Here is a 21,422-nt window from a genome sequence, read left to right as displayed (position 1 = left end):
TTTGACAAACTGACTTGTATGAAAGGTGACACCTATGGAGATTGCATCGCTCTGTGCTCGATTTTACACACCTGTCCTCAACGGGTGTGGCTGAAATAGCCGAATCCACTCATTTGAAGGGATGTCCACATACTTTTGTATATATAGTGTAAGTAGGTGTGCTCTTACCTCCGACTATACCCGTCACATATGGAACACAGACAGTTAATTTATAACTCTGCTGTTTTAAGTTGCACTCTATTTGTCAAGGCCTGTGCTGGGAAGGGGAAGTTGAAAGATCTTACCTCCTAATCGTAACAATTTGACGTTAAAACAAATAGTGAGGAGGACTCCACTGCACATTATCAATTGCCTGTGAGAGTGATTACGATGCCAGTCCACCCCTCCCTCCCTCCATCGCTCTCTCCTTTTCTCAATCTGTCCCTACCAGCTCTCACAGTCTCACGTCAGAACTAGAAGTTCATCCATGTTTCTCAAATGTCAAATTTAGAAGTTGTTCCAAATGTCAAATTTCTAAGTGTTTGGGGTTAGGTTTATGTATTAACTCTAATTTTGAAGGTTAGCCATTAACTTTGAATGGATAAGGTAAGGGTTAAGGTTTGGCATAGGCTTAAAACTAAAATAACTTTCTATTGCTGGATTCGAACCTTTGGAATCAAAGGCAGGTGCTTATGCCAATCCACCGTCCCCTTCCACAGCACTCACTGTTGCCCCTAGTGGCTGGTTTCCACATCATCTCCCGACTTCCTCAGACATGGATGGACATCCAATACTGACTTGTATCACGGGTAACCTGGCTGATCTGTCCATCACTTAAACATACACACACATACAAACATATATGCATTCTTACATCCTCCATCTTCCTCGCCTTCTTTCTATTTTTTGTCTGATCCTGTCAGAGATTTTATCCAATCAAGCAGTCAAGCAAGAGAAGGAGGACTTAGAGAACATTTGTTGACTTGAGTGTAAACAACAAGGTGTTGAAACGCCCCATAAGGAAGGCTATCTGCTTTCTATTGAACAGAGGGGTCAAAGGGCAGATTGTCCAGTGGTACTGACTGACAACCACCATTTAGAATACTTTTTGCATTATTATAATGAATAGTATATAGAATTGAGACCTATATAGAATATTGGTTGTAACCCTATTCTATGTTACATTTGGTATAGGCCTAAGCATCGCAAAATGTTTCCATTTTTTTTACGCATTTCTTACATTTCTTATTTTCTTCTGCGATTTCTTTCAATGGCATATGATTACTACATTAGAAGATTACGTTGATAAAACAGGATATGTGACCAGTTGAGGTTAGCGCTATAGACTAAATAGGATACATATGTGCTGTTCCATCTGGTCATAACTCCTGTTGAGTTATTTGAAACATGCATCTACTTCAGTGTTCTTACTGAGTGTAATATTCTAATAGTTGTGGGTTTAGTGAATGTTATTATTTTCACCGGTTTGGGTTTCTATGTCAGTGTTTCACCTCACACCCCCCAGCATAGTAATCCTCCATGACACTGCGGTGTGTGCGTGTATGTATGTGTGTGTGAGGTTATGTTTGTGAACATGCATGTTTGTGTGTGTGTACCAGTGTCTGAGTGCCTGTGTGTGCCCCCTTGCCCATGCCCGTGTGTTTAAAACACAGTGCTTCAGGAGGTAAATCGCCCCTTCCTGCTATTCTGGTTGCATAGACTGATCATAATCTAAGTGGAAACATGGAGCATGCCTGAGTGCAAGGCTGTCACTCAAACAAAGCTCTCTCCTTTTCTCTCTCTGGCACACACACACACAAACACACACTAAAGGGGACACACGCACACGCACACACACACGAATGGACACACACACACAAACACTAATAGACACAGACTACAATGGTTGTCAGGATCACTTGGAGGGAGGGAGGGAGGGAGGGAGGGAGGGAGGGAGGGAGGGAGGGAGGGAGGGAGGGAGGGAGGGAGGGAGGGAGGGAGGGAGGGAGGGAGGGAGGGAGGGAGGGAGGGAGGGAGGGAGGGAGGGAAAACCCTGGCTTCTGTCTGCAGTCCAGTGGTTATGTATTTGGTGACATCATCTGGATCCACTCTCCTGTCTGCTGCTCTGCTTCCCCCAGTTCAATTCCATTACCCATCAGCCATCACACAGTAGCTTCCTCTGAATGGCTATCAACACCACCTCTGAAAGAATGAAGACTTTGTCTTCAGCAGTAGAGGTGAGGGGAAAGTATGTTTTTATATAATTGTAAGAATGTTTTTTCTCCTGGCTTCAGGGTTAATTGTAGAATTAATGATTTGCTCAATGTTGTAGACTTAGGCAACAAAAAACAATGATTACTTGACCAATTTCTGAACCTCGAGATGCATGTGACATTGGCAGCGATACCTAGTGGGAAACCAGCAAGAGAGGAAAGAGAAGAGGAAAGAGAGGTGACTGGAGAGAGAGAAGCAGAGGAAGAGGTCTGTTCAGGATGCAGACGGCTTACAGACTGTTTTGGTGGTCTAAGACTCATTCTCTCCTTCAAATCACAACAGAACATAATGTACACATGCACCCTCAATGTATCATCTTCTGGTGCTGGCCGGGCCATCCGGGCTAGGGGGATGCTGCAGCCTGGGATTGGTGGCCAACGGGACTTTTATTTACGACTTTGCTACCCCCGAACACACACACACACGCACACACACATATGCATTCACATGCACATACGCACATACACACACACGCAAACACACATACTCATAAACATAAAAATATATTGTTCCTTGCAAAAGAGTGTGCATAAAAGCAACACAGGTATTTATGAGAAAGAAAGAGAATATATCAATTCCATCTCTTCTCCCTCTCCTCATTGCTCTTTCACTTCATGTAGATCACTGTTATGATCATTTGTGTCTACTGTCCATCCCTTTCTCTCTCTCCATCTGCTCTCAGCAAGGCTGTGTTGGTCCTCCTGCTCCTGTGTGTTATGGTGGGTGATGGTCTGCCCCTGCATTTCTACTCTGATGACATGACACCACTCTGGGGTTATAAGGTGTGAGGAACAGGGGGAGAACACTGTGCACACTGTGGAGATAAGAAGCCAAGACAGTGTGTGTGTGTGTGTGTGTGTGTGTGTGTGTGTGTGTGTGTGTGTGTGTGTGTGTGTGTGTGTGTGTGTGTGTGTGTGTGTGTGTGCGTGCGTGCGCGCGTGCGCGCGTGCGCGCGTGCGTGCGTGCGTGCGTGCGTGTGTGTGTGTGTGTGTGTGTGTGTGTGTGTGTGTGTGTGTGTGTGTGTGTGTGTGTGTGTGTGTGTGTGTGTGTGTGTGTGTGTGTGTGTATACTGACTGACAGGGATATCACCATTGCAAGTGCTGGGGGGAACTCATGAACATGGGAATGGGAATTTTTTAAATTGTAAATAAAGCTGACTGAAATCTATTTGGTAAATATTCTAAAAGAGCATAAGGTAAAAGATTGATCACAATTTACTAAAAGACCATTCACTGATCCTGTTGGGGCTATATCTGTAGGGAAAAATAGGAAATAATAACAGCACACCTTTTGACTTTTCTGATTAAAATGTTCAAGGTTATTAAAACCGTTGTACCATTTTTGCATCCTTATTCGTTGTCCCTATATGTTCTTTCTCATGTTAGGCGAATTCTAACAATTCCCTGAAAAAAGAGCCAGACAGTCATGGTCGACTCTGACCAGTGTAGTCTAACGTTCACGTGGTTCTAACGTTCGTGGCTGCCAAGCACCATAAAATGGAACGAGACCTACGAAAGACACAGACAACTGCAACTGTGGCTCAAATAGCATGGCCCAGGCGGGCGGCTTTTATGTATCATGTCACATGCTCACAGATTCAAGTTCGTTGAATTTGCTCTACATTGCTATCCTAGAAAGCATGGCCATAGGCCATAGATGGACGTACAGTATAAATGATAATCGAGTAAGGAGACATTGTTCAAATGTATTGATTTTTATCGAATTATTCTGTTTAATTTCCTACACTACAATAAAGCCATTTGTTTTTTTGGTGGGTTGGTTATGTTATTTTTTTAGTTTGACATCAGGCTACAGGCTATGCGCTATTTATATTTTCATATGTTGGGCTATTTATGTAGGGCTCATGTATTTACATTTAGGTTCCATTATTTAAACTTTTATATGAAGTAGGCATATATGTAATAATTTGTAATTATTACAATATCGTAATAATTATTGTCTCATCATGTGTACTGACAAAATGTGAAATATTGTTATATATTCTATATAGCTCTAGAAGTATACATATATGAGGTAAATGTTGCTTTGCATCTATAGACTCGCTCATGGTATGCACCAAGACCCTCTAAAGTTAACATGTATTAGGGCCTTTGAAATGAACAAATGTTACCCTACTTGTTGAATCTCAAACCCACAAATGATCATTCAACACAACATACACAAATAATAATTTTTCCGTTTGATATATATGGCCGTGAATCGAATGAGTGGATGACAATTTGATATAGACAACCTGTTTTATAACGAGGGGGAAACATGAGAAATCGAAAGAAAATTCAGCATAATTTATTATCTTCTCATTTACAGCTGTAGATATTGATCACGTTTTCCTCCTTGTTGCATAATTAAAACAGAAAAATGTACCTATAGTCAACACGTCTGGTATGAGACATAAAAAAAATATCAACGTACATTTTAGTGGAAACAAAACACTGGCAGAATCCCGAGAACTTCATGGCCCAGCACCGTGCGTAAAAAATCGGCTACAATTAGCCTCAGTCTCCAGTCTCCACACACGACCGAGCAGAGTAGAGCAGAGCAGAGGTAGGTTTAAGGGACAACTTCAAGGCAAGGCGGTGTAGTTTCTGAGTTTCGTGCCCGGCTTCTCGGGTTATCCGTAGGTCTTCGGGCATGGCCGTTTCCCCTCGAACTGAAATCACACTACTTCTTTTATTCCCCCCTGTGCTGGAGCGCGCGTTTGGATGTGTTTAATATGAAACGTTTTCTGTGCAATATGTCTGTTTAATATAGTCTAACCACACGAGTTCAATACCTTTGCCATAACCTTGTTGCGGAGTAAAATCTTGATTATAAACTGGGTGTTCGAGTCCTGAATCCTGATTGGCTAATATCCGGGGTATTTCAGACCGTATACCATGGGTATGACAAAACATTTATTTGTACTGCTCTAATTACGTTGGTAACCAATTCCAAAAAGGCACCTTGGGGGTTTGTGATATATGGCCAATATACCAAGGCTAAGGGCTGTGTCCAGGCACTTGCATTTTGTCGAGCTTAAGAACAGCCCTTAGCCATGGTTTATTGGCCATATACCACACCCCCTCGGGCCTGATTGCTTAATTATACAAAGGGTGGTTCGTGCCCTGAATGCTGATTGGCTGACAGCCGTGGTATATCAGACCATATACCACCTATATGACAAAACCTGTATTTTTTATTCTCTAATTATGTTGGTAACCAGTTTATAATAGCAATAAGGCACCTCGGGGGGTTGTGGTATATGGCCAATATACCACGGCTAAGGGCTGTGTCCAGGCACTCTTCAATGCGTCATGCTAAGAACAGCCCTTAGCCGTGGTATATTGGCCACACACCACACCCCCTTATGCCTTATTGCTTAAATAAAACATGTGTCTTGATTTGGGCCTTGAATATGCTACATGCGGTACCAAGATAGGCCTACGTTCAGCTGTGGGCACTGGATTCACTTGAAAGTATTTTACATATAGAAAACATTGTGGTGTAATAGGTCATTATATGTTTTTACGTAAATAATCTAAATACAAAAAAGCTGGATGCCTATTTAGGGACCGACGTTCGACCTTGAACTTTAATGAGACATTGTGAGTTTCAGAGAAGAGGCAGTGGCGTGGGTGGGGTATTATTTCTTTTTTATCTATAAGACCTCGAGCCTTTCACTAGTTTGACTGTCAGGTCGAGCTTGCGTCTATATGGACTCTTAATTAGAAACAGATGGCGCTTTGAGATCGGTCATTGTAACCAACTGTGAGCTGAAACACAGCAGTTTTTGAGCTGACTGAGTCGGTCACCCAGCCACACAGGTGCACAGTCTCCAGGCTGCAGTAGGACGCCACGGTGTTCCCCCCTCTTCCCTCACCCATCCCTAGTTACCAAAGCCACAAAGTCATAATTATGGATAAACCCCACCTATTTTCGACAATTTCTATTCTTACATTCTTTTACATTTGAGTAATTTAACAGAAGCTCTTATCCAGAGCGACTTACTGGAGCAATTGCCTTGCTCAACAGAACATCAACAGATTATTCACATAGTCAGCTCGAGGATTCAAACCAGCAACCTTTTGGTTACTGGTCCATCGCTTTTAACTGCTAGGCTACCCGCAGCTCCTAAATCTGATTATAAACCTAACCCAAATCTTAACCCTAACCCCAACCTTAACCACACTGGTAACCTTACACCTTACCGAGAACGGGGTCTAAGACCGAGTTTGGGAAAGCCTGCTAGACAATTTGGACTTTGTGGCTGTGTTAACTAGCGACAACCCTGCCCCCTTGCTCGGGGTAAAATGGAAATGAATATGGGTTGAGTTATTCTGGAAAAGTGCGCACAGTACAGGGTGGCGTGTGACACCACTGTTTCAGGGGCATGGTAAAAGTGAGGAATGCGGTTAAACGAGTCTCCTCTGACCCATTTGTTCCGTTTATAGTGCTGTTTGGAAATGCTATCAGTTTGATTTAATCATGCGAGGCTACTTAAGACGAAAACGCGATTAAAAGCAGGTCTATTGACAAGCCCCATCAAACAATAACTAATAGGCACCTCTTCAATTATTCGTGAAATCCACTACATTTGATATGTTTAAATCCCAGCCATTTCCTTTAGATTCGAATTTATCAATGTTAAAAAATCTGATTAGCACAATAGTTAAGACTATCATCAGCCTATTATGCATTATGTTGTTGTTATTGCAGCATAGGATTAGTTGTTGTTTTATATTTTTTATAAAGGCAAGCTATCATTGTTATCCGCGAATATAATGTTGTTTAATATTTGTAAAAAAAAAAATGTAGGCCTATAAACTGTTTCACTGTGGAGCGTACAAGGATAACAGAATGCGTTAGTTAGTAGGCTATTTAAATTCACGATGGGTTATATTTTGTTAAGTTCTCGTACATTTTTTATTTTAGTGTTGGTTAAATACATGTTAGTTTTTAGGATACTGTGTAGAATAAGCTATTTTAGTGTTTTAATTCGTATTAGAGAAATAACAATGGTTAAGAGCGAGCTGATTTTACCGATCTTCTGTGCGGGTCGGTTGAGTTGAGCTCTTCTGGGGCCCAGGCTTTGGCACGTGACAGCAGAGCACAGAGCAAATAGCACGCGCGGTGATCCCACTGTAGTTGTTCCTATACTTTCCCAGTTCTTAAAGTTTACTTTTTAAACTTTTTATGATTGACTTCTCAGGGAACTTGCTTTGTTAAAATACATATTTTAACAAGCGAAGTTAGTCCCTGATCGTTTGTCAGTAATCTTGTTAGTTAGCTGTTCTGATGCACACATGGAAATCTTAAATTATGTTTATCAGTTGGTGATTGACGAATTATTTGTCCTTAAACTTTGACCTCCAACTCTTTATATTCTCTTTAAAAACTCCTGGTGTCAATGGGTCTCTTTCTGATACATTTAACTGAAAATGGCATCGAAGTTATGCGAATCTCAACCAAGTAGGCTAGTTCAAATTCTAAATTACTTGTTTAACACGTTACTGGATGTGATTTTACCTTTCTCTAGCCTAGGCAACATTATGGCACATACGGCATTGTTACAAAGGCGACAAAACCAAGACAATTAAATGTATTTTCCATTGCTTGTGTGTGAGGACCCGGGAAGTCTAACGCTTATAAATAGGCTATAGTCTATAGCCTACTAAACTCGCATGGTAATTTATCAATCATCAGTAAATCAACCATGAAGTAGGTGAAGTTCAGGACTATTGCATTTGAATATATGTATCTCCATTAATGTTAAATAATGTCCAACCAGGGATCAGAAATATATATTATCTATTTTTAGTCTAATTCTGTTTACTTAAAAAACGGATATTGAACTCGTGTTTTTTTTACTATTAAATATCATATGAATGTAGAACACTGTCGCTTTGTTTTGTGTATTTAAGCCAAAACAATGTGGGAGAGAGTGTGAGAAGGGAAGGATGCGTGCTGAAGTGCATGCGAAGCTGTCCATTTTCAGGAATGTAGCGGAACCTTTCAGGAAAATGGGAGAATATTTAGGGGACAGTGAAGTCAGAGAGGAGAAAGTGTCTAGAAAAACGACGTTTTGCCAAATGTACAATGTGAAAGCAGGTATATAGCGTTACTCGTGCAGGCTTTCAAAACAATAGGCCTAGCTAAATGCCAAAATCAATACATTTTCATAGAGGCCTTAAAATGAAGAAAACAGGTCATTGTTATCTTTAAAGAAAATAAAGTAGGCCTATTTCTCAATACACAACTCACAATTAGTCACGCACACACATTTAAGTAATAATATCGATGTAAATAGTCATATCTCATTGTAATGGCCTAATAGTAGAAGTAGACGTAATAGTATTAGTAGTAGTTGTTGTTGTTGTAGTTGTAGTAGTAATGGTGTTAGTAGTAGGCTGGTAGTAGTAGTAGTAGTTGTTTTGTAGTAGTCCTAGTAGTAGTAGGCTAGTATAGCCTAGTAGTTGTTATTGTAGTGGTATGTATAGTGGGAGGATTAGTAGCAGGCCTAACAAGAAGAAGAAAACAACAACAGATCAATAATATGTGTACAATAGCTATTGAATAATAACAATAATAACAATAATGTTATTATAATTATAATTATGCATGTTAAAGACTTAGGCCTACTGTTAGTTGTCCTAGGACCTAGACAAATGAATAAAATAAATTCAGGGCATGTTTTGAATAAAGATTTGTGTGGGACCGGTTTGTATGCTATTCTGTAATCTGTAGATACTTTTAGGAATTGTGTAGAAATACTACTATGGCACATTTTGATCTTGAATTTCGCCAGATCTATAGGCTATTTTGTGGATGTGTTCATCGCAGTTCACGTTCCAACTGCGCAGTAGGGTCCAAGAATAGAAAGCTAGAAATTATGTTTTGAATAGTCAAGTGTGTTGCTATGTACCCACACAGCACAGTCTCTTTCTCCTGCCTTGCCTTGTTTTCCCTTGCGGTATTGTTGATGGTGCTCCGGCGGCGGACATCCTCCCCATTGACCCGCGTCTCCTTCTCTACCTTTTCCGTCCCATGATAAGGGATTCCAGTTCTCTGATTGAATTTGATTCCTTCCTGACCTGGCCAGTTCTGCGAGGGTGCCATCAATCTTGGGACTAACACGACGTTTGTTTATTACTTGGGAAAGGATCTAATTAGTTTGATGAGGTTGATTACAACTATTCGACCGTGGGGGAGAATGGGGCCTACAGAACTGCATTCCATCGTTTTTCAATACGCCAAAGTGTTGCTCAATTAAACACAATTATTTTTCTAACAGTTTATTTTTGGTCTCCACTGTGATTCTGTCATTGTTATTGTGATTCATAATCTGTAATTATGGGTATAGTTATTATTTTTTGATTGTGGCTATTATTCAGCTTGTTCCTACTATCTTTAGGCCTATTTGTTATTATATTTGCCTGCAACTAGTATAGGCTACTACAATAGGCCTAGCTATTATTATGAGTATTTTTGTTTTGTTGTTTTGGTTTAAGTTGTTTATATTGTGAAAGGAAATAGCCTATCTATAGCTATTATAACACATTTTGGTAATGTTGTTATCGGCCCACACGATCAGCTAAACTGTAGGCCGTATACATACTAAAAAGTCAATTGTTTTATTCATAGAATCCTCCAGGCCTATGTTTGTGCCCAGAGGATGCACGAGACGCTGCCATGCTCATACAATCACATCCCGTTTGACCCTGTCGCCCCGAGGGCCTCCTTGATAACAGTTATTTATGCACAACAACAGCAAAAAACGATTCATACAACTCATCCGCTTGAATAGAACATCAAGTCAACCAATGTCGTTATATTGAGATTAGGCTATAGCCCAAAGTTAACAGTGGAATAACAGAGCGCTTAACAGAACCTATAGCAGTAGAAGTTCTAAATAAATGTAAAGTGCTTTGTTGACCCTATCCAGGCAATTAGCAGCTAAATTAACCACGGTAATCACTACCAACCGCCTCTTATTTGAAAAAATCGTATAGCCTATACATGTTCGTACTGTGAAAACACCCTTTGCCTCTGATAACCTTTTGCGATATAGCCCAGTATGTTGTTTTGCAATTGAAATAAAATAAATATTTGTCACATGCTTCGTAGACAACCGGTGTAGACTCGCAGTGTAATGTTTACTTGCGGGTCCTTTTCCATCAACGGAGAGTTAAAGATAAAATACAACATTCTATAAAAAATAGAAATAGTGACACAGTGAACGAATAAAAATAATGAGGAGAAATAACATGTCCATATATAGGAAGTAGAAAAATAACATGGCTATATACAGAGAGTACCATTACCGAGTCGATGTGCAAGGGGTACGAGGTAGTTGAGGTAGCTATGTACTTACTGTACATGTAGGTACGTGGATATAATGTGCCTTATTAGAAATGTTAAAAAAATGACTGTTTATTATTATAATAGTTATTATGTTATTATAATAATTAGTGTATTGTTTTATTTTATTCCTGGAACTTGACAATATGGTATATACTTTACGCAAGGTATAGGCCTACTTTACGCACAGGCCTAATTTAGGCACAGGCCTACATTACGCCCAGGTCTACCGTCACACCTGAAAACAAGACAGTAGGCCTATGTATGTCCATTTAATTTACAAAACCGTAAATAACTGAAGATGTAATGTATAAGAGTATTCAACTGGAGGGATAGAAGTTTACGATAAATATACTGATTTACGCACGACGTGGCTATACGCTCCCATGTTTCCAATCATGGCAAATTCACCAAATTAATCGAATTTTCTTCAAGCATACATCATATCGTGCTGTCCCCAAAGATTTAAACTTAGGCAGTGGAACATGTTTTTGTAATTTTTTAATGTGACAACAGAGGAAATATGTCAATTCACTAACCAGTTGAGGCAAACCAGCTGTCTGAATTGGGTTTTTTTTTTATCTTCAAATTTACCCTAACCTGCATTTACAATATTTACAAATTTTTCGATTTCTAAAGAAGATGCAAATTAGGAAAGACCCATGTGAATGTTTTAAATTAAAAATACAAAAACTGTAATTCAATAAAAAGGCATATAGGCTACTGCTTGGTGCACGCGCTTTACGATGAGTTCTGCTCTCATCTACCTAATAGAGATGCATTGTCAAGTTGGAGTCAAAATGATCGCTGTCCCCAAACCTCGTGTGGCTACATCTTGGGTAAATCTTTGGTATGCATGGTATGATATTAACTAAGCGTTGGAATGTGCCTGTAAACACACGTGGCTATTCAAAACAAGTCAGTTTTGCTGTGCGGTCTGCTAGCATGCATCGACAACTGTTATGAGGCCAGAGGGCCCCAGGTCAAGATGCTGCCAGACCATTCGTGTCTGACAAGCAGAGAGCTGTGTCCCTTTAAATATGAAGTAAAACAATCAACTAGATGCGCTGCTACTTCAAGTCATCAAAACACATACGGTCAATTTATTTGTAGGCTATATGCAGTTGACCTCTTGGAGAACAGCACGTACTATTCAATCACAACTGACTGTAGCGAGTTGCATTAAAATTCAACCTTTAGAAAATACATAAATACATGCATTCCTAATCTAGAAACATTCCATGATAATTTAGGCAATTATTTATTATTCAACTCGACTTAGATTTTGTTATCAGGCAACACTTATTTTTTTAGACTATAATTATTTAGGAGATTGGGACTCGTCTGGCCATAGTCCTAGCCTAAACGAACCGACCCAACTCCGTGATTAGAATTATATTTTTTTCTGTGGACATTTACAGTGAGGATGGTAATCTAACCTGTCCTCAATCACTGCCGCTGATCCCACGTCGATACTTTTGAATCAGGGTGCAGTATGGCCTATATAGCCTAAAGCCTGAAGGACATATACACAAGGTCTGGTTAAAATCCCGCAAACTATCAACTAAACTCGTATGCAGTTAAATCCTTGATCCATAATTGGTTCCCAAACAGTAGCCCTAACACACAATCGATTTAAGGATTAAATACGTGTTTCCATTATTATTTGCTTGCATCCATAAGCAAGGACATTAGACCATAACCTACACCATTTTCAGTGTTGAGAATGTCATAGTCTACAAGAAATCAAGCGTAGCTTTAACTCAAATAAAATGTCAATTTATTAAACAAACAATGAAATTCCTTCAGAATACTTTTCAACAAAAGGAGAAACTTTGAAAGAGTAGGACGATATACAGGTTCCGCTTTTTATAATGGAACATATTCGGACAATTAAGGCAATTCAATGTAGAAACACTTTTTGGTGTTTGGTCCATAATATCCGGCTACAGTTTAGAAATAAATTACTATATGCAATTTACACGTTATAGTATGTCCATGAAAGACTGGCATATCTTTAGCATATCTTTTAAACATTTCACAAAAGCGAGAAGAGACTTACGTGTTATTTGCAGTAACACTGTTCTTTACAAACCAAGATCATGTCTTTTTTTCTGTCCTTTTCTGTTCGTTTTAGTCCATCGTTTGAGGCAGGTGGTGGGGGAAACGACTCAAGTTATTTTTTATGAAAAAGATCAATACAATAAACTTTGGTCAGAACTTGCTGCAGTCATATACGAAAGCTCCCGGAGTGCGGTAGATGGCTTGGCTAGAGGGAAAGGACATTTGACAGCTGTTATTCCCGTTCACTGGAGAATTATTCAAGCCAATTCTTTGAGATTCGAATATCTCGCGCACAGAGTGGAAGTTCTGCTGCTGGGTGGGGTAGGTCGCCCCGAGGTGGCCCAGGTCCCCGGCCTGGTTGAGGTACCATGAGGGAAGACGCCCTTGGTGGGGATGGTGGCCCTCCTGCGCAGAGTTTAGATTGCCGTGGGCCAGAGAGGAGGAGGTTGTAGTGATGGAGTAATCTGGCAACGTTTCATCCACGGTGGTAGTAGGAACTAGGTGGCTAGATCTATCCCCAGCGTATAAACTCATTGCTTGCATATTACAATGGTAGGACGCATTCGAGGTAGTGGAGATAGAGTTTTGGTTACAGGGTGAGCTATAGACTGACGTCTGGTTCGGTGAATAACCTAGGGACAAAGACGGTGTTATACCTGTCCTGGATGAGGCGACGAGGGATGGGGCAAGCTCTGTACCACCCTGTGGGGACCCCCGGAGGGAAGTCATGATGTTGTCCACACTGAAGCCCTGTGCCTGGGCCTGGCTGTGGTGGTGCTGCTGCTGCTGCTCGGAGCTCTCCATGCCAATGGACCTGTTGGACGGGATGCTGTGGGGGCTGCCACCACTGGACATGCTGCTGCTGCTGCCGGGGCTCTCGACTTTGGGCACGGTGCTCAGGGAGGGCGAGGCGGTCTGTGGGGGTGTAGCGTTCCCGTTCTCGGTCTTAATATCCTGAATCCTGACAGGCTGGGAGCCCTGCATTGGCTGCTCCGTGTCCCGGCCCTGTCTAGACGGCGTCTCCTTAGCACCCCGGTCATCCTTGTCTTTCATTGCGTCTTTCTTCTTGAACCGTCGCCTCCTCCTCAAGAAGCTGCCGTTCTCGAACATGTTGTATGAGTCCGGGTCCAGGGTCCAGTAGCTCCCCTTGCCAGGCTTTTTGTCATCACGGGGAACTTTGACAAAACACTCGTTGAGAGAGAGGTTGTGCCTGATGCTGTTCTGCCAGCCCTGCTTGTTGTCTCGGTAGAACGGGAACCTCTCCATGATAAACTGATAAATCCCATTCAGGGTAACCTTCTTGTCAGGTGAGTTCTGGATAGCCATAGTAATAAGCGCAATGTAACTGTACGGCGGTTTTACCATATCTTTCGGCTGGGGTTGTGGGGTATATGGTCCATAGGCTCGCGCCATGCTGGCCGGGTACTGGTCGTGGGCCGCGTGAGAGTACATACTCATAGGGGCCGGCATCCCGGTGTATCCTCCACCAGCAGCGGCCCGGTAGTAGCTTTGGTCGCTACTAATGTAAGGCACGACGCCCAGAGAGTTGGGGCTCGAGACGGAGTAGCGCGCCTGCATGTCTTCTTCTACCCACAGCTCAACTATGCTCCTGCGTAAAACGAACTTCCCAATGTATGCAGCGGGAGAGCTCCACTTTTTCCTTCTGAAAAGCTGAGGTGCTCAAAGCAGGAGTTCCTGTCCTGTCACTTGAAAAATGATAATATCAGGAACGCGCTGTACCGTGTCTTAATAGGTATAAGCGGTTTCCATCTCTGTGTGCTGAGGCGCACATGGAAAAACGTCTGAACTTTGGGCATCGGTCACTACAGAATACTTTTTCGGAGTTAACTTCTTTCCCCCTTTTTGCTGCGAGTAAAGCTCCTCCCCAAAATAATCCGAGGCGCCCAATTGGAGGTCAGGTAGTACAGAGTGAGCAGCAATGAATATCCTGGCCACACACACGACTTTAGAAAAAGAGAGGAGGTGTTGGTAACTCCCAGTCCCTTCCAGCCAAACACACAAGATTCCAGGCGTGAGCGCGCTGCCTGCTCACGTACACAATCAGATTATGAACTAAATTTGTTACTGAAGAATATTTCCAAACATGAGCAAACACATTAGAGAAACCAACAGGTGGAAGGATAAATAATGAATACCAATGTATTTAGTAAATTCTGAAAATATTGTCTGGTGGCCTAATAGGCTGCACTTACACAGACAGTCCCAAATCAATGACCAGAATTGGACTGCCTGTGTAGGCACCCGAATTATGATTGTTTTTTTTTGTTTATTTCCAAGAGTTGGTCTTTTGACCAATCAGCTCTGAAAAAGATCTGATGTGAAAAGTTCTGATGTGATTGATCAAAAGACCAATTAGTGGGGAAAAAAGATCAGAATTGGGCTGCCTTTGTAAACGCAGCCATACATTTCGATTAAGACAGTTCGTGTGACCTTAATTGGCACATTCATTAATATGCTATTACAATCAAGTTTAAAAAATAGTTTTCATTCAGAATGTGCTTACATGTTGCTATTCATTCTGAAATAATTGGACAAAAAAAGTCCTCTATCACCTCAGTTTGGGTGAATCACTCAATTGCAAGCTTAACTTGCCGCACATCTGTTTTCAAATAAGCAATACATACGCGTTAGGAGGCGGCAATAACCCCAAGTGTTTGCTTCCTGCAGTTTAGTGTCCTAATACCAAGCTTTATTAAGGCAGTCTGTTAGTAAAAAGTCTCAATCAACACGCGCGGTCGGATCAAAGCTCCACGGAGTGCTCCTCATCCCGTGCAGTGGGCGGTATGTGAGATCTCATTACGACAGAATTAAAGCTGGGTTTGGCCAGAGAAAGAGTCAAGGTGCGAAAGTTTGCTCTAAGTGAGAAGCAGATTAAACAGAGGAACCAAATGGGGTGGTCAAACAGCTAACATGTGTCATTCTTGTGGTCAAAAGGTGTGACTACTAACGGAATAATTGTATTATAATGTAGCTTAGACAAGATAAACTATATAGGCCTACCGTTAGTTTTTGTTGCATGGGAAAGCCTCTTATCTATTAGCTCAGACAACTAACTAAAATCAAACAGATTGTATCAAGTTGAATGTCTAACACGCTTAAGACCCGTTTTATTGTATTTATCTATTCTCTATACAGCCTCTCTTATATGCTGCTAAACGTGGACACCATGACATTCAGTTGTAAATATTTTTTTAGGTTGCCAATTTTATTACTAAACTTAAACATATTCACTCAAAAGTATCCCAGGGACACACTATTCAAAATAAAATTGTCGGCCTATCAGAAATGATTATGGATGATCAGGTTTGCATTATATATAAACAATTATATTAATTATATAGAAGTGATATAAGTGATATTATCGTTTTGATATTAATTAAGCCTACACTATTAGAAAACACGCTTCTTAGATGGCACCCCTAAAGGTTCTATAAAGAACCCCTTTGTAAGGTTCTTTGATCAGAACCCCAGGGGTTCTTCTTCACTGAACTAAAATGTGTGTATTTAAAAAATATATTTGTATTGCTAGGTATTACTGCACTGTTGGAGCTAGAAACACAGGCATGTTGCTACACCTTCGAAAACAGCTGCAAATCTGTGTATGTGATCAATAAACTTTCAATTGATTTGAAATGTGGTTCCATATAGAACACTTGAGTTCCATACAGGGTTCTATATGGAAACAATTTCGGTTCTATATAGAACCTTAAGCAAGCATCGAACCCTTTTTGGTTCTATGCAGAACCTTTTTTTCTAAGTGTATGTAATATTTCTTCATGCATACCTAGCTATTTTGTATTAATAAATTAGGCATATTTACCAGAGATATGAGCCCACCCTCAGCAACAATATCTATTTTTTTAATCGTGGATATATTTCATGCAATTAAGTGATTCCATAGTTCTTAAAATTTGCCAATAAACGAATGCAAACTACACAAACGTGTATTGGTGCACCAGTCGTAGGGAATGCCTGTGGACAAAGGCTATATCATTTAGGATGAATAAGATGCTCCCCTACAGCTGCTCTTTTGCCACACATGTTAACTTTCTAGAGAATAAACACAGGAGGCGTAAACATGAAATTGTTAATGGTCATTGTGAGGCTAAATTACGGCCTCAATATCGCCCTAATCCCTTACAGGTCGTCTTGATTAAATGGCTGTGCACTGGCGCTCCACCGGTTTCTTCTTACAGGGACCCGGGCATGAACTTTTTCCACTGCCAGGGGCTGTTTACACAATTCACAACGTGTCTCTTACTTAACCCCATGCTTCTGCCCACCCAGTACCCCATTCCTCTGAACCATGCATTTAGTAGATCTACTACTACTCAAGTAGGCCCAGGCGATATGTTATTTATTTGTGATATCACTGAAGCTATGAATGGGCTACAGTAGTTTGAATTCATGTAGAGGAACAATTATCGACAACATATAAATTCATCTGTTTTAACAAATACAAAATATTATAGCGAAGCTCAACATGTTAGAAGCATTACTGGGACTGTACAGCCCTACTTTGCGTGTCATCAGTAGGTCAGGGTAGTAGGTTAGTTTTGTTGTGTCATGCTATACTTTTTTGGGCTTATATCGACTACCTGAAAAGTATGTGGAAAAAGTCCACCACGTAAATATCCATATACAAAGTCCAACATGGGGAAAAAAATATATGACTAGCCCTTACTCAAAATTGTGTGCAGGGCTAAATCATTTTTAGGTATGGCTCATTGGCTTTCCAGTATGGGTTATGGATTGGAGCTAATTCTGCATTGATGGTGTGCAATTAGCGCCCCCTGGCGATCAATACGGGACCTATCAGTCACATAGCTCTAGGTATTTGCACATTTGAGTTTATTGTAAGAGTGAAAAAGATTGGAATGTTAACTTGCGAACTTGAAGGGGGGGGGGGGGGGGGGGGGGGATAAGGTAAATGTTTTTCCATATTAAATTATTAACCTATCATCATTAATATAATATAATATTTTATTATATTATTTTTATGATATTATTATTCATAGTTTTTTATTTACAATGTAAATTAAATGGTTCGGACCTGCCCCCAAACCAGGCTCGAACTGTACTTGCTAGCAGTGAATTGCGAGTGAGGAGTGCCGGTAGAGCATCCCTAAGAAAAATCTGGTTTCCAAAAATGAAAAGAAAGGAAAGAAAGACATGAGAGAGAAAAGAAAGTGTCACCCAATTGTTCACAAAGGTAGGTGGGTGTAGTCCTTGAGTGGTGGTGATTAGCATAGTCCATAGTGAAATAGGCTACTTTTGCTCCCCAAACATTAGTTGCTTAATAATATCGTCACAGAAAATTCTGTGTTTACGTTTCACTCCTCTTTTAGCCGACATGTAATCAATACAGGCAAACTTACTAAATCAGTTATCCTTGCCCTTCCCTGTTGCCAGGCCAAACAGATGCAGCTTCAGGCTCACCAGCCCTGTCTCCCCAAACCCACACCCCTGAACCAGCCCTGTCTCCCCAAACCCATACCCCTGTACCAGCCCTGTCTCCCCAAACCCATACCCCTGAGCCAGCCCTGTCTCCCCATCCCCATACCCCTGAACCAGCCCTGTCTCCCCAAACCCATACCCCTGAGCCAGCCCTGTCTCCCCATCCCCATACCCCTGAACCAGCCCTGTCTCCCCAAACCCATACCCCTGAGCCAGCCCTGTCTCCCCAACCCATACCCCTGAGCCAGCCCTGTCTCCCCAAACCCATACCCCTGAACCAGCCCTGTCTCCCCAAACCCATACCCCTGAACCAGCCCTGTCTCCCCAAACCCATACCCCTGAACCAGCCCTGTCTCCCCATCCCCATACCCCTGAACCAGCCCTGTCTCCCCAAACCCATACCCCTGAACCAGCCCTGTCTCCCCATCCCCATACCCCTGAGCCAGCCCTGTCTCCCCAAACCCATACCCCTGAACCAGCCCTGTCTCCCCAAACCCATACCCCTGAACCAGCCCTGTCTCCCCAAACCCATACTCCTGAACCAGCCCTGTCTCCCCATCCCCACCCCCTGAGCCAGCCCTGTCTCCCCAAACCCATACCCCTGAACCAGCCCTGTCTCCCCAAACCCATACCCCTGAACCAGCCCTGTCTCCCCAAACCCATACCCCTGAACCAGCCCTGTCTCCCCATCCCCACCCCCTGAGCCAGCCCTGTCTCCCCAAACCCATACCCCTGAACCAGCCCTGTCTCCCCAAACCCATACCCCTGAACCAGCCCTGTCTCCCCAAACCCATACCCCTGAACCAGCCCTGTCTCTCCAAACCCATACCCCTGAACCAGCCCTGTCTCCCAAACCCATACCCCTGAACCAGCCCTGTCTCCCCAAACCCATACCCCTGAACCAGCCCTGTCTCCCCAAACCCATACCCCTGAACCAGCCCTGTCTCCCCAAACCCATACCCCTGAACCAGCCCTGTCTCCCCAAACCCATACCCCTGAACCAGCCCTGTCTCCCCAAACCCATACCCCTGAACCAGCCCTGTCTCCCCATACCCACCCCCTGAACCAGCCCTGTCTCCCCATACCCATACCCCTGAACCAGCCCTGTCTCCCCAAACCCATACCCCTGAACCAGCCCTATCTCCCCAAACCCATACCCCTGAGCCAGCCCTGTCTCCCCATCCCCATACCCCTGAGACAGCCCTGTCTCCCCAAACCCATACCCCTGAACCAGCCCTGTCTCCCCATCCCCATACCCCTGAACCAGCCCTGTCTCCCCATCCCCATACCCCTGAACCAGCCCTGTCTCCCCATCCCCATACCCCTGAGCCAGCCCTGTCTCCCCGTCCCCACCCCCTGAACCAGCCCTGTCTCCCCAAACCCATACCCCTGAACCAGCCCTGTCTCCCCATCCCCACCCCCTGAACCAGCCCTGTCTCCCCAAACCCATACCCCTGAGCCAGCCCTGTCTCCCCAAACCCATACCCCTGAGCCAGCCCTGTCTCCCCAAACCCATACCCCTGAACCAGCCCTGTCTCCCCATACCCATACCCCTGAACCAGCCATGTCTCCCCATCCCCACCCCCTGAACCAGCCCTGTCTCCCCAAACCCATACCCCTGAACCAGCCCTGTCTCCCCATCCCCACCCCCTGAACCAGCCCTGTCTCCCCAAACCCATACCCCTGAGCCAGCCCTGTCTCCCCAAACCCATACCCCTGAACCAGCCCTGTCTCCCCATACCCATACCCCTGAACCAGCCATGTCTCCCCATCCCCACCCCCTGAACCAGCCCTGTCTCCCCAAACCCATACCCCTGAACCAGCCCTGTCTCCCCAAACCCATACCCCTGAGCCAGCCCTGTCTCCCCATCCCCATACCCCTGAGCCAGCCCTGTCTCCCCAAACCCATACCCCTGAACCAGCCCTGTCTCCCCAAACCCATACCCCTGAGCCAGCCCTGTCTCCCCAAACCCATACCCCTGAACCAGCCCTGTCTCCCCAAACCCATACCCCTGAGCCAGCCCTGTCTCCCCAAACCCATACCCCTGAACCAGCCCTGTCTCCCCATCCCCATACCCCTGAACCAGCCCTGTCTCCCCATCCCCATACCCCTGAACCAGCCCTGTCTCCCCATCCCCACCCCCTGAACCAGCCCTGTCTCCCCAAATCCATACCCCTGAGCCAGCCCTGTCTCCCCAAACCCATACCCCTGAGCCAGCCCTGTCTCCCCATCCCCATACCCCTGAGCCAGCCCTGTCTCCCCAAACCCATACCCCTGAACCAGCCCTGTCTCCCCAAACCCATACCCCTGAGCCAGCCCTGTCTCCCCAAACCCATACCCCTGAACCAGCCCTGTCTCCCCATACCCATACCCCTGAACCAGCCCTGTCTCCCCATCCCCACCCCCTGAACCAGCCCTGTCTCCCCAAACCCATACCCCTGAGCCAGCCCTGTCTCCCCAAACCCATACCCCTGAGCCAGCCCTGTCTCCCCAAACACATACCCCTGAGCCAGCCCTATCTCCCCAAACCCATACCCCTGAGCCAGCCCTGTCTCCCCAAACCCATACCCCTGAGCCAGCCCTGTCTCCCCATACCCATACCCCTGAACCAGCCCTGTCTCCCCATCCCCACCCCCTAAACCAGCCCTGTCTCCCCAAACCCATACCCCTGAACCAGCCCTGTCTCCCCATACCCATACCCCTGAACCAGACCTGTCTCCCCATCCCCACCCCCCTGAACCAGCCCTGTCTCCCCAAACCCATACCCCTGAGCCAGCCCTGTCTCCCCAAACCCATACCCCTGAGCCAGCCCTGTCTCCCCATACCCATACCCCTGAACCAGCCCTGTCTCCCCATCCCCACCCCCTGAACCAGCCCTGTCTCCCCAAACCCATACCCCTGAGCCAGCCCTGTCTCCCCAAACCCATACCCCTGAACCAGCCCTGTCTCCCCATACCCATACCCCTGAACCAGCCCTGTCTCCCCATCCCCACCCCCTGAACCAGCCCTGTCTCCCCAAACCCATACCCCTGAGCCAGCCCTGTCTCCCCAAACCCATACCCCTGAGCCAGCCCTGTCTCCCCAAACACATACCCCTGAGCCAGCCCTATCTCCCCAAACCCATACCCCTGAGCCAGCCCTGTCTCCCCAAACCCATACCCCTGAGCCAGCCCTGTCTCCCCATACCCATACCCCTGAACCAGCCCTGTCTCCCCATCCCCACCCCCTAAACCAGCCCTGTCTCCCCAAACCCATACCCCTGAACCAG

General features: G+C 44.2%; 1 protein-coding gene across 1 annotated transcript; it reads right to left on the bottom strand.

Annotated features, from left to right (window-relative positions):
* Positions 1-12,374: 12,374 nt before the first annotated feature.
* Positions 12,375-14,518, bottom strand: LOC109883233 (forkhead box C1-A-like). Its single transcript, XM_020475259.2, has one exon. It carries the CDS (start codon positions 14,251-14,253, stop codon positions 12,826-12,828), a length of 1,428 nt encoding a protein of 475 aa, XP_020330848.1. The 5' UTR covers positions 14,254-14,518; the 3' UTR covers positions 12,375-12,825.
* Positions 14,519-21,422: the final 6,904 nt, after the last annotated feature.

Source organism: Oncorhynchus kisutch, linkage group LG30 (assembly GCF_002021735.2).
Source record: "Oncorhynchus kisutch isolate 150728-3 linkage group LG30, Okis_V2, whole genome shotgun sequence".
Taxonomy (NCBI): domain Eukaryota; kingdom Metazoa; phylum Chordata; class Actinopteri; order Salmoniformes; family Salmonidae; genus Oncorhynchus; species Oncorhynchus kisutch.
This window is presented reverse-complemented; position numbering and strand designations above follow the sequence as displayed.

What these genes read in the sequence shown, in the direction of transcription:
- LOC109883233 (XM_020475259.2), bottom strand. Translation starts at nt 14,253, where the DNA reads ATGCAGGCGCGCTACTCCGTCTCGAGCCCCAACTCTCTGGGCGTCGTG.